This window comes from Abramis brama (assembly GCF_963993115.1).
Source record: "Abramis brama genome assembly, chromosome: 17".
NCBI lineage: Eukaryota > Metazoa > Chordata > Actinopteri > Cypriniformes > Leuciscidae > Abramis > Abramis brama.
In genome coordinates this window covers 4,095,609-4,109,973 of record NC_139979.1, presented here as the reverse complement: position 1 = coordinate 4,109,973, position 14,365 = coordinate 4,095,609, and the positions used below count along the sequence as shown (strand labels likewise).

The 14,365-nt window shown below is 35.5% G+C and overlaps 1 protein-coding gene across 7 annotated transcripts in view; it reads right to left on the bottom strand.

The window, feature by feature from the left end:
• plekhg4b (pleckstrin homology domain containing, family G (with RhoGef domain) member 4B) overlaps positions 1-14,365 on the bottom strand; it is a 68,591-nt gene that overhangs the window by 35,804 nt on the left and 18,422 nt on the right. For 5 of the 7 annotated variants that reach the window (XM_084089279.1, XM_084089280.1, XM_084089283.1 and 2 more), the window contains one exon: positions 1,004-1,201. In XM_084089279.1, coding sequence (XP_083945405.1) covers positions 1,004-1,201 — 198 coding nt within the window. Of the gene's footprint in view, positions 1-1,003; positions 1,202-9,100; positions 9,312-14,365 lie in introns of those variants that run through there. The other 2 variants (XM_084089281.1, XM_084089282.1) reach the window with 1 other exon arrangement.

The window sequence follows — 14,365 nt, the reverse complement described above, 5'->3', positions numbered from 1 at the left end:
TTGTGTTACTTTTTTATGGAAAATAAAGTGTTATGTTACTTTTTCCTCACCTCTATTGGGCTTGCTTGTATGTTTTTTAATTAATTTTTTTTTGGCAAATGTAAAGGCCATTTCACACCAAATGGTTGGATGAATTTGATCATCGAAGGTCAGCAGCAAAGATATTGGTTAATAAAGTGAGATTAAATACATTAAGTATCTTTTTTATTATTTAACATATTTAATTATTCCAAGTTTGCGTAATATTTTGAGTTTGCATTTTACTGTTTTTATTCATTTTGAGGAATACTGAATCTGTTTTTGTGCAATGAGTAAATGAGATGAGTAAATGCATGCTCACATTTAGTCTAGAACTACAAATGTTCACACAGTGCACACAACGCCTCGCGATTTCTCTCAACATGAGGACAGGAGAGCGGTCAGTCAACACATGGGAAAACAAAGTAACTTGCATTACTTATTGGAAAAAGTAACTCAGATATTTTGTTGTAAATATTAAAAGTAAAAACATGTAAATGTGTACATTTTTAATGCAATGTAAGTCGCTTTGGATAAAAGCGTCTGCCAAATGCATAAATGTAAATGTAAAAGTAGAGATGCACGATACATCGGCCACCATATCGGTATCGGCCGATATATGCTCATTTTTCAGCTTAAAAATCAGTTTTGTGCTGTGATATCGGCTTCATAAAATTGTGTTTTGGGACATGGCTTTTAATGGTGAAACTTTTGTTTTTGTAATCAGGCTCTCAAAAAGTATATACAAATTTGGATTTCGATTTATCGGCCAATATATCGGTTATCGGCTTTCAAATATAAAGAATTATCGGTTATCGGTATCGGCCAAAATTTTCATATCGGTGCATCCCTATGTAAAAGTAATATGCTACTTTACTTGTTACTTAAAAAAAGTAATCTGATTACGTTACTTTTTCACCCAGTGTTTTCTTTTCCTTTGAAATGCCTCTGTCAGAATGCATCTAATGAAACTAAGGGTACTCACACAGGCCTCCTCCTTTAATATCTGCAGGATTCTCTTGGCGGGCAGCAGAAAGTCGATGAAACAGCGCAGGCCGTCACCGCGGTACTGTCTCTCCACCACGCTGAAGAGCTGCCACAACACGGTCACCGCGCTCACGCTGAACGGAGGGTACAGTGCAGATAGTGTGCTCTGAATACAGTGGTCCAACGACTCCGAGTCCTGCAACAAATCACACATTGACAGTTATTACACTTTTAGGACACATGAATCATCAGCTTCTGGATTAATAGAAACCAAACCAAATTAAAGCAAATTATTGTGGACAGTGTGATGGAGTAAACAATGTCAGCATGTTGTTTTTGGTTTGGTTAGTGAGAATATCGCTGGTTCAATTCCACCGTTCCCAGTTCCAAACACAAAAAGCAGAATGTCAGGAGGTCACGGGACACTGATGAGACAGGAAGCACCTGTCGATGTAACGTCACTGACTGGACAATAACAGGCAGGATGGAAAATCCTGTCCCTAATGCAGCACTACATCATATCTGTGGAGCGGAGGACTTTCCATACGGATATGAGGCACACTATCCTCCTAGACTAACAAAACCGTGACCTGGGACAGTCAACTTCAGGTTAGACGGGCAGGGTAGTGGACAAAATGAAAATGAATGAGGTTGAGTTAGGGTTATCCTGGGTTATATACACACATACACACACAAGTTATAACTAAAATTAAAACCATTAAAAAAAAATGTGTTAGTTGAAATAAAATAAACATTAATTGAACTAAGGAAACTACAATAAATATAAAACTTATTGTTTCAACATTTTTCATTATAATTTAGCTTAACTTGATATATATAAAATAAATAAAACTGAAATAAAAATTATTTAAAAAAAAATATATATATACATAAAAAAAATAAAACTAATAGAAATGGAAAAAAAAAACATTAAACCATGTATAAAATTACATTTATAAACAATTTATATGTAATTTATTTGTGAATAATTTATAATTAAATATATTTATAAATAAATTACATATACATACACGCACATATGTGTGTGTAATTTATTTATTATTTTAATTATTTAAAAATATAAAGAATATTATTCGTAAAATATTTAAAAAGAAAACTAAATAAAACTAAATAGACATCAAAATATATAATATTATATAATATTACACACACACACACACACACACACACACACACACACACACACACACACACACACACAGACACAGACACAGACACACACACACGTATACACTTCTGGTCAAAAGTTTTAGATCGGTAAGATTTTTTATGTTTTTAAAAGAAGTCTCTTCTGCTCACCAAGGTTGCATTTATTTGATAAAAAACAATAAAAAAAAAAACAGTATTATTGTGAAATATTATGACAATTTAAAATGACTTTTCTATTTTAATATATTTTAAAATGTAATTTATTCCTCAGATGAAAGCTGAATTTCCAGCATCATTACTCCAGTCTTCAGTGTCACATGATCCTTCAGAAATCATTCTAATATGATGATTTATGCTCAAGAAACATTAATTATTATTATCAATGTTGAAAACAGTTGTGTACAATTTGTTTTCAAAATTCTTTGATGAATAGAAAGTTCAAAAGAACAGCATTTATTTCAAATAGAATATTTTCTAACATTATAAATGTCTTTACTGTAACTTTTGATCAGTTTAACTCATCCTTGATGAATAAAAGTATTGATTTATTTTATTTCTTTCCCCCAAAAATAAAAATAAAATTCTTACTGACCCCAAACTTTTGAAGGGTAGTGTTTAATGTTGCAAAAGCTTTAGATTTCAGATAAATGCTGTTCTTTTGAACTTTCTATTTAGCATCATGAAATAAAAATGTAAATAACTGTTTTCAACATTGATAATAATCATAAATGTTTCTTGAGCATCAAATCATCATATTAGAATGATTTCTGAAGGATCATGTGACACTGAAGACTGGAGTAATGATGCTGAAAATTCAGCTTTGATCACTGGAATAAATTACACTTAACTATATATTCACATAGAAAACAGCTGTTTTAAATTGTAATAATATTTCACAATATGACTGTTTTTTGTTTGTATTTTTAATCAAATAAATGCAGCTTTGGTGAGCAAAAGATACTTCTTTTAAAAACATTAAAAATCTTACCGATCTAAAACTTTTGACCGGTACTGTATATAAATATAAATAATTTAAATTATAAATAAAAATGTATATGATATATATAGAGAGAGAGTGAGTGTGTGAGAGAGAGAGAATAACTATTTAATAACTATATACTAGAATAATTTAGTAAAATAACAAAAAATAAAACAAAATTGATTAAAAACTATATAGAAAACTATATATAAAAAAACGAGAATTAGTAAAAATGACAAAAACACACAACAAAATTACTAAAACATTAACTAAAATGAAAAATATTAACAATAAAACATAAAAAACTATAATAATATATGAACGATACTAAAATAACACTGATTTGGGTGCAAGACTATAAAAACTGGATCAGACATCATCATGACAGGGGAAAAGCCCAGGAAAAATCCCCGGCAAAGTAACCAAAACCTCTCACTTTAACTTTCCCTGTTTTTTCTGCTCTGTTGGCCCTGTATTAGACAATGACAATGTGCCGTCCACATGCCGTGACTCCTCCACAGGGCAGCCATTGTTTCATCCCTCCTGCAGAAAGTCTCTAGGAAACTCAATCACTCGCCCACATTAGTGGCACTGCGGCTCGCAGAGCTCCAGAAATAATCAAACTGCAGGGGAGAGTAGAACCGCATTTTAGAGGAAAAGCTAACAATGGGAGGAAAGGCAACTTGATTTCTAACATTATTCAACGGTACTTTTTTAGGTTATTGTGGCAGGCTACAAATTAAGATTATATATTATCTGTCCAGCGGGACCAGTAACTCGGACTGACAGGAGCCTCTAAAGCCTCGTGACCCAAGACTGTCAAAATAAACCAAAAGGCCCTTTCATCATATTTAAATAATAATAATAATAATAATAATAATGATGTAAGGGATAATCCACGGCTAGCTGTGCATTAAACAATTTGAATGCACGATGCAAAGAACCTCCGTGAAGTGCATTAAAATCGATTATCATTGGCCAGCATTGACAACTTAGGCTTTTCTTAAATATCTTAAAGCTGTTGTTTCCATTGATGTTTCCAGTGCAACATTTGACCGGAAGGGTAAAAATTACGGTTATTTTCGCCAGTTATGACCTTCCAGCCAATCAGAATCGAGTATTCAGACAGACCATGGTATAAATATATATACACAGTACACACACAGACTAGCGGTTACACTGACTGAGCGACTGACTATGAGACATGATACATTTAGCTTGTACTGTACAGTTGTACTGTATCTTTAAAACATTCCTTCTAATGTTCATTCATGTTTTTTTGGTGCTGTAACTAGTAGTAAAGTTCATGCGCCACTTGAACTGAGGCGTTCTGTCATGTCACATTAAAGGGCTAGTTCACCCAAAAATGAAAATTCTGTCAGTAATTACTCACCCTCATGTTGTTCCAACCCCGTAAGACTTTCGTTCATCTTCTGAACACAAATTAAGATATTTTTGATTAAATCTGAGAGCTGTCTCACTCCAGCTCTCACTCCATAGGCTTCTATGTTATTGAAACTTGTCGGCCCAGAAAGTTAGACAATGTTTATAGTCGTTATTTTTGTTTGTTTTTGCGCACAAAAAGTATTCTCGTTGCTTGATAAACTTAAGTTTGAACCACTGTAGTCACTGTAGACTATTTTAACGATGTCTTTACTAACTTTTCTGGGCCGGCAAGTTTCAATAAGCCTATGAAGGAGAGAGACAGCTCTCAGATTTCATCAAAAATATCTTAATTTGTGTTCCGAAGATGAACAAAGGTCTTACGGGGTTGGAACAACATGAGGGTGAGTAATTACTGACAGAATTTTCATTTTTGGGTGAACTAACCCTTTAAACAGCACCAAAACTGTTTGAATTTCATAATAAAATTACCGAATTTAAAAGCTGGTCAAAAGAAACAAAGCACAAATTATTGTGATTACTGGATGACAGGCGCACTACAAATAAAGTTTTGTTCATGCATCAATTGAAAACATCACATCAGAAAACAGCTTTTTATTTTGACTTCCCGTAGAGCGTTCAGAAATTAATGAATGGGGTTTGATCTCCCAAAGTGTCTCTAGTGGAGTCTGAAGGTTTGAAGATCTTTAGAACAACATGTTTTAACCCGAAAACGTTTGCGTTGGTGTAAACTACAAGCTGTAGCCTATTCAGGATGGCCTGCATATCTGTGTCAGTGCGCCCCTACCCAAAACAGCACTTTTAAAGTCTGAAGACTAAACAAACGGCTTGAACACAGCACTGGACGGAGAGGTGGAGATAAGTGAGGCTTTGAAGATGAAAGATAAATAAGACTGGGCAGAGGGAGAGCTTCTGACGCATTTCCATAACCTTGAAAAAGTTATTTCACCTGGCTGAAGCCAGTAAAAGAGCTTTTAATAGCAGCCAAAGCACAAGTGTGGGCTTGGAGGAAGCGTGGATGTGTGTGTGGGATCTGAATCCGCCCTCTTTGATGGGCTTTATGGCAGACGGTGGAGGTGCTGGATGAGACCTGGCTGGACCCGTAATTATATCGCGTGTATTATATGGATTCCAGGTGTCACACTGTTGCTCTGACATCCGCTACAGAAGGTACAGCCACACTAAGACGCGCATTTAGCTTTGGTTTAGTCAAACATCTCCATTATTGCCGCTCACACCGAGGTTTAGGGATTTGATCACAACCTGCTTTAACTGCAACACGTCTACACGACATCTACAAATCATGCAGCTTGTTGTGTTTGCTTTTTTTTTTTTTTGTGATCAGACTAACAAACTGGAGAAAAAAAAAAGTCTTATTTTCTCAAGGGGATTTAACAAGCAAGCAACCTTCTAAAACACCATAACAACCACCAAGCAATTCCCTAGCAACCATCCAGAACACCATAGCAACCACACAGAAGATAACAACCACTCAGAACATGTTAGCCTCATATTAATAACAAGAACCATTTACATTTTCTTTATAAAATGGAAATATATCAAGCTGCTGTGCAATGTCGTTATATGCTAATTGTTTGAAAATACAAGAATTTACTATACAACAGGGTTCCCACAACTTTTGGTCAATTAATGTCCATTTATATGCATATTATATATGTAAATAAATGTATTAATTCCATAACATTTTATTATATAAATTCTATTATATTATATAAATTTTTTACATGTCCTGCAATATACTACATACTGTATGTGTATATATCACTGATTTCTATGACTTTTACAGGCCTGGAAACCACAATTTTTAGGCTTTCCCAAGACCGTGGGAACCCTGAACTGAACACTAAAGATGTTGTTTTTACAAATCATTGACCTCACGGGTGCCACTGATGCTCTAATAGACTTGAGGTCCACTTAACCACCTTTTACTGCAATGCAAACATACAGTAACTAAGCAGGAGCTGCGATTTGCCAAACGAAGCATCTCTAAACGCCAGCTCTTCCAGAGAGCGCTAAACAAACCATGTGTGAACTCCTGACAGTCTGATGGGAAGGGCATCTGTGTCCTTTACTGGGTCAGGAAGACAAAGGGCTCGCGCACCAGCTCTCCAGTGGAGCATGAAGACACCGCGGGAGTGAAACAGGAGAGGAGCAGCGGCGCAGACACACACCTCCTCTATGCAGGTGTCGAAGCAGGTTTAATGCATCTATAGAGCTGTCTGTGACAAATGCATGATTACAGAGAGGGAAAATACAACAGGTCAACAGCAGAGTTGAGATACGCCATGCTGAACTGGGGTTAGCACAGCATTTGTGCTGGTGACCCCGCATCGCAGCGCCAAACGTGTACAGTGTGAAAATATGCGGTACAGTTATATAGATGCTCAGCAAACGACAACCATTCACAGGCCTCATTTTCGAATGCGTTTGGCAGTCATGGAAACACTGCATGCTGGAACAGTAGTTTCAGGAAAATGTCGAATTCAATTGAAACAACGATTCGAGTGACGTTTATTTTCTTTATCTCAGTAGTGCACTTTAGACATTCTACTAACTATAAGTAACTTTGCAACTACATCACTCTCATTAGAGTATTAGTAGACTGTAGCAGACTGTCAGGTTATGGTTAGTTGTTAGGGTTCGGGTTAGGAGAGTAAGTTGACTTGTATTTGCCAAGTTACTTATAGTCGGTAGAATATCTGTTGGGGGGCATCAAAATAAAATGTAAGCAAATATTAAGCATCTACTAATCTACTAATACTCTAATGACAGTTAGTTGACATGTATTTGCAAAGTTACTTATAGTCAGTAGAATGTCTAAAGTGGACAGTTGGCACTATATAATATGAGGATGCACAATTCTAGAACCTTTATGTAAACAGGATGCATTTTAGGTTTGTCCAAACAATGACAACGAGAGCGAAAATATGCAAATAAGGACTTTAACCCACGGTTTAGGAGTGTACAGCTTATAAATACCCAGGATTAGTTGTTAACCCCAGGAAAATTATGAGCAATGTGAAAAGTGAAGCAAAATAACCCATGGTTAACTATTTCAAGTGTGATATATATATATATATATATATATATATATATATATATATATATATATATATATATATATATATATAATGAAATAACACATACAGTCTTTCTGAATAATATTCAATATAATTATTATAATAAAAAACATCTATTATTATATCATTATACTATTATACTACAATATTCATATATATATATATATATATATATATATATATAGACACTGTATGATGTTTTAATATATGATTTTTGATTTAATTTTTTTTTTAATTATTATTATTTATTTATTATTTATTATAATTAATAATCTTTATAACCCAGGCAATGTGTGTTTACAAATACTTTCTTATAGGAAACACATTTCATTGTTTCCAAGTTCAATGTGAATACATTTCAAGGCGTGTCTATGTTACAATGCTTACAATGAATAAAGCCATATGCCGAAATGCCATAATCGTGGCCTCCCTTCCTAAATCCATCAGTTTGAAAGAAGACGAGTTCTGTAAACGCCGCACCTGATGTGACTGGCAGCTGTCGAACAGGTTGACGTCTACAGATGGAATGTGCATTGACTCACGGGAGGACAAAAGCAACACGCAGCTGCTCTGAAACAGGTTCTCTATAGTGAATCTATGAGCGATTACAGCATGATGACACAAACACACCGTAAACAAATCCTGCATCAGCTCTCAGAGCTCACACACACCGTAAACCTGCTGAGACATGGCGAATTATGGTTTCAGAGGTAATTACGCGAGGAGTTAAAAGTGCTCTAATTGAGGGATCAATTCAAGACGCCGCTCCCATGATGTGTGGATTACTGCACAAAAGCCCAAGCCGGGTCCTAATGCCACTCATCACCATCACCATGAGTCAAACTTCTGTTAACACTGTGCTTGCAAACTATGTTCTCCCACAAATCACAGATCTATATCCCTAATATTAGAACTGAATTAAGTCAACACGAAACAAAAAAACAAACCAAAAAGTAATAATGGTAAAAATATATATCAATATATCAACATGACATTTCCTAGTTTGTAAGTCACTTTCAATAAAAGCCTCTACTAAACAAATACATGTGAATATAGATGTACCATGATACCGTCAGTGCTTTCTGAACTGAGCTGAATAACATCTCGATTGTTTTACAGCAGAGTTTGTCTCATATTTAATGAAGTTTGAATCATTATTTTCCTGTTTATTACTGTAAAGCTGTATAAAGTGCTATAGAAATATAGACTGTAAGGGAAGTAAACTGCCTCAACACTAGAAAACGAAATACTTTCCACCCAACACCAGCTTCCCTAAGGAAAAACTGTTTTCCTGTATGATAGGACCGTCACAATCCCAATGGAAAAGTGGTGAATGCTTTCTTAATTTAGAGTTTAATAACAATAACTTTTTCAAAGCATAATGATACCTGTGATTTGGAGGGAGGGTGTCGAGCGTAACACGCACCAGTGCAGCGCTTACCTTTATACTCAGGTAATTATCACAGCTCCGCGACTTCACTCTGGAGTGCATAGTGCTCAGTGTCCGCACTCAAGATACAAGAAGAAACATAAATACGCTAAATAAATAAATAGGTTTAGTTGATTAATCCAGTGTAAGTCCATGCACTGAGCAGTGTGAGTCCTCTGCACCCATGACTACGTCAGCTGGCGTCTCTCGGCTCTAATGGGACGTTTGAGAGAGAGGCAGACAGCGAGCTCGGCTACGGCCCTCCTCCCGGCTGGATAATGCATACTGATGCAATTTCCTTTAGCACTGAGAAAACACACGATCTGAGCTACACACAAACCACAACAACACCCCCGTCCACAACTGCCCTGCAGGGGAACAAACCTTTACTACCCCCTACTTTAGACTGGCCAAAGCCTCCCCCTCTCCTCCTCTTTGTCCTGACAAAACAAATGGACTAGGGTTTCAGCTTATGCTGTCGCTTTTGTAAAAGAAGGAGGGGAAAAAAGAAAAAAGAAGACATCAGCATGCCATTGGTGGCTCAGGTCAATCAACTACAATAGTGGTGCTCTAAATCTTGTCAGGGAAATGGCTAATCCCAAAAACTAAAGCTGACACAAACTCGAAAGGTTCAAAAGAAACAAAAAAAACTGCTTTGAATTTCATGTAACACTTCACTTGAAGTCTTTATATTTATAATGCATTTTAAAAGTAGCTTTAATGCATTAATTGTGGCATGTAATGGATGATTTCGTGGATAATTCAGTTACTTATAAATGTTACACCTTTAGAAAGTATAATGCATTAAATCACATGACAAACAACCAATTTCAGAGGTAACAGGTAATCTGCACATATTATAATGCATTTTAACTATTATTTATTAAAATATACAATGCATTACAACGTGGACTATGAATACCTCTCTATATAAAGGCTCCAAGTAAAGTGTTACCAAATTTCAATCCCCAATATTTCTCATAATACAGGGAAAATGTTCCTATATATATATATATATATATATATATATATATATATATATATATAGGAACATTTTCCCTGTATTATGAGAAATATTGAGTAGTAAATAAAAACAAAGCAAACATACTCTTAATATTCACATACAAAATAACCACTTATATCTTGATTGATTCTCTTTGACAGTGACATTAAATGGAGAGAAATTGAAGACTGTTAAGTCTTAACTGCTTTTCATGAGAATCTAAATAGTAACACAGGAAATAATTAATTTTTCAGTTGTTTTTCCTTGACAGCACTGACATTAAATGGAGAGCAAATGGAGACTCTTAAGTCTTAAATGTTTCTTAAGAAAAAAAGACCCCAGGAATCTCACAATGTCTCAAACTGTGCTCAAAAGTTGAAGATCTCAATGTGAACTAAAACATTTCGCATCAAATTCTCTCCTTTCGCTTGCATCTATAAGGATTTTGAAGTGAGAGCTCCATTAAATCTCTGCTATAAAAGAGCAACTTCTGAGCTCTTTCGAGGTTTCTTCTGCATTTTCAGAGAAATAGTGGTGACACCATAAGGTTTCAATTGTTAACATTAGTAAACTACATTAGTTAACATAAAATAACAATGAAAAATATGTCTAAAGCATTAATCTAAGTTAATGTTAATTTCAACATTTACTGATAGATTTTAAGATTGAAAGTTGCATCTGTTGGCATTGGTTAATGTGAACTAACATGCACATGAAACTTTTTATTAACTAACATTAACAAAGGTTAATAAAAGCATGTTGCTCATTGTTAGTTTCTGTTTGCTAATGCATTAACAAATGAGACCTTAAAGTGTTATCGAAATATCGAAATCCCTAAACCAGAACTGGCACAAAATCATATATAGGTTATCTTATCTAAACCTAAGATACCAGAAACATGTGAAAAAAAAGCAAACTTAGTTAGCGGAACTTTGGATTTTTGTGTTAAATGCACTTAAATTGAAATATTGAGTATGTTAATTCACAATCTGATTGGAAGAAAGGTTAAAGAAAATGTAAAACATGATTATTTGCAGGTTTTGCCGCGTGTGCCACACCTGTGCTGAGCGTGTGGAAAGCATGAACATGTCTGTACACTGCGACGGAATGTGTAACTCCAAACATGTCAGAGTCATTCATTACCACTCTAAACATCTGTACACCTGAAGCACACATCGAGGAGAGAGATCATCTTAACCCAAGAGAATCACATGAAATGACTGTTAGTGCACAGAGGAGCGAGTGTGTATGGGTAATCATGTTAGGATATATTTAGAAGAGCTGAATTCTTTACACACAGCACTAGTCACTGTGACACATCTCAGAGATTTGCAAGGATTTAAGTCTAGGTTTAGCTGATCTCACAATATGTTGTGTAAATATTTGCCACAGTTTATCATAATCTTGATGTCTGAATCTAAATACGTAAAAAAGCTTACAGATTTGAAACAATAAAGAATCAGTAAATAATGACAAACAGTAAAGCATGGCACTAGCAAAGCCAAGCTCTCCTCTGTTTTCCCAGGGAAAGCAAGAACTGATCAAATGTAGATTCTGAATGCAATGTAAGTCGCTTTGGATAAAAGTGTCTTCCAAATGCATAAAAGTAAATGTAATAATAAAAGCACTGTTTCACCATATTGAAATTGCACTACATAAATGAGTGGACAAAAAAACAACAACAGAGGAAATGCCTCTAGTATCTGATTGAGGTAGTTCAGGGTTTTAATAAACACTGAGCTAGTATCTCTTCAGGCATCCAGTCTAATGATAATTCATCCTATTCTCCACTAGGGGGCCGTTCTTCACACACACACACACACACTGCAGGTCAAGACTGAACTTGTTTAGCCTCATATACAGTTAAATTACAGGAGCACAGTGTGATTTCAACTTCATACTTAACAGATCAAGTGAACAAATCAAATTTAATTACCAAAACTCCTGCTGAAGAACCCCAGTAGTACATATAGTCCTGAAGATCCACCAGAACAAGCAGAATCAGAGAAATCACTGATATAATGGAAACAGGAATCACACTAAATATATATTTGAAGAGTTCAGATGCAAAAGCCTCTAAGTGCCATCTGAAATTTTCTTCTAGAATGATCATTTTGATCAAGCTCGTATATTTAAGTTCAGTAATTTCACTTAAATGACAATTAATAGGTCATTTTCATTGCCATTTAAGTGAAATTGCTGAACTTAAATATACAAGCTTGATAAAAATGATCATTCTAGAAGAAAATTTCAGATGGCACTTAGAGAGGCTTTTGCATCTGAACTCTTCATATTTATATATATATATATATATATATATATATATATATATATATATATATATATATATATATATATATATACACACACACACATACTTTTGTGCTCAAAAAAAGTTGTAATGTTTTGATTATTCTCAGAGCATTTCAGTTTAATTCCAGGTTTTCAAACGTGTATTACAGACCAACAGTGCACGTTATCTTGGGTTAAGAGGTAAAGTATCTCTACACAGTAGCCGGTGTAATCTATAATCACTGCTTTGGTTCACCAAGCCGTTCAACTCAAGGCTGTGCACAATGTTTTTCTCTGTCACTCTCGGGTGGCTTAACAACAATTCAACCAACAATATAAATATGATCCTGCTAAATCAGTCTGTGTTATGTTCCCGCTCATTAACAGATGCTGACAGAAGCATAACAACATTTGTTTGTGCATACAGGTACATTATAATGAGGAATAAAAACACACAGAAGCAGAAGCAAGCATCTGCCATCAACATCAGTCACGTTGTTTCCTGTTTTTCAAAAGCGGCTGCTGAAAATATCTCAAAATATGTTCTTCGAACGTAGAAACCCCATTTTGTGAGATGGTAAAAAACAGATAAGACCCTCCCCCGTGACAGCCACCATCTGATAACACCACCAACACAAATTAGTCCAATGACGGGCACAGCAGCCCTGCTCGCTTTCCCATAATCATAACTCAAGTGTGCGACAGATAACCAGTGTCCACCGGGAACTCAAAACAGCTCTCGAGCCAAACATCTGCCCCGATACTCTGAGAGGAATTAATGAGATTGTGACTATTACTTGCCAACATTTTTTTCTAATCTGTCTTCTGAAGAGAATGAGAAACTTAATGTAAGAATATTAGGGCTGCTGCTTCAGTGTTATTACTATCATGTCAGTGAGATTTTTTAAATGTTTTTGAAAGAAGTCTCTTCTGCTCACCAAGGCTGCAATTATTTGATCAAAAATACAGTAAAAACAGTAATATTGTGAAATATTATTACAATTTAAATGAGCTGTTTTCTATGTGAATATATTTTAAAATGTAATTTATTCCTGTGATCAAAGATGAATTTTCAGCATCATTACTCCAGTCTTCAGTGTCACATGATCCTTCAGAAATCATTCTAATAGGCCTATGGGGCCTAATAGGCCCTTTGCAACACACACACACACACACACACACACACACACACTCAATAACTCACTCACACAAAATAGCTTATTTTTCTTCTCTGCATTTCTCCTCTTCTCTTGCTTCTAATAAACCTGGCATTGTATATTACGAATATAGTTGGCTCTTTGACAAAATGCTTTTGCTCCTCTTTTGGATAAAACCGTCTGCTAAATGCATAAATGTAAACGTAAATAAAAATAAAAATCACTCGAACCCTAACAGAATAGTGAAGTCCACACACCACGACTATCAACATAACGGCACAGAGAAACAATATAATTGGAAATACTTTCAGAGAATTTGTTTGTTTTTTCCGGCTGATGACCGCTTAAAACTTTGACAGCCAATCAGAATGCATCTGTCTTTAAATGCTGAGAATAAACAAAGCTGTCACCTGTGTGTCAATGCACTGAGTTGGAGCACTGGCATATTTTGAGATGGCATGAGCGTCTCTGATTGACAGATGTGGCGTGTGCTGACGTACAATGCCGGTCAGTTTGACATCAGTGTTTGCCGAGGAGGGGAAGCCCGGACGGGACTGTCCTGCACACACACACACACACACACACACTCACCCTGCTGTGGAATGTGACACCCTGATCTCACTGCAGGCCACCCGCGCTTTACTGCAACACTTCCTGATGACCTCGTGGCAAAAACACCGCAGATTCCCTAAAAGCTCTCTTCACTGCTGGTGTCAATCATCCTCGGACAAAAGTGGTCTGAATACAACACAGTTGTATTCATGGTCTGAATACAACACAGACCATAAAGAAACATCACACACGAGATGTTGATTATTTCTCTAG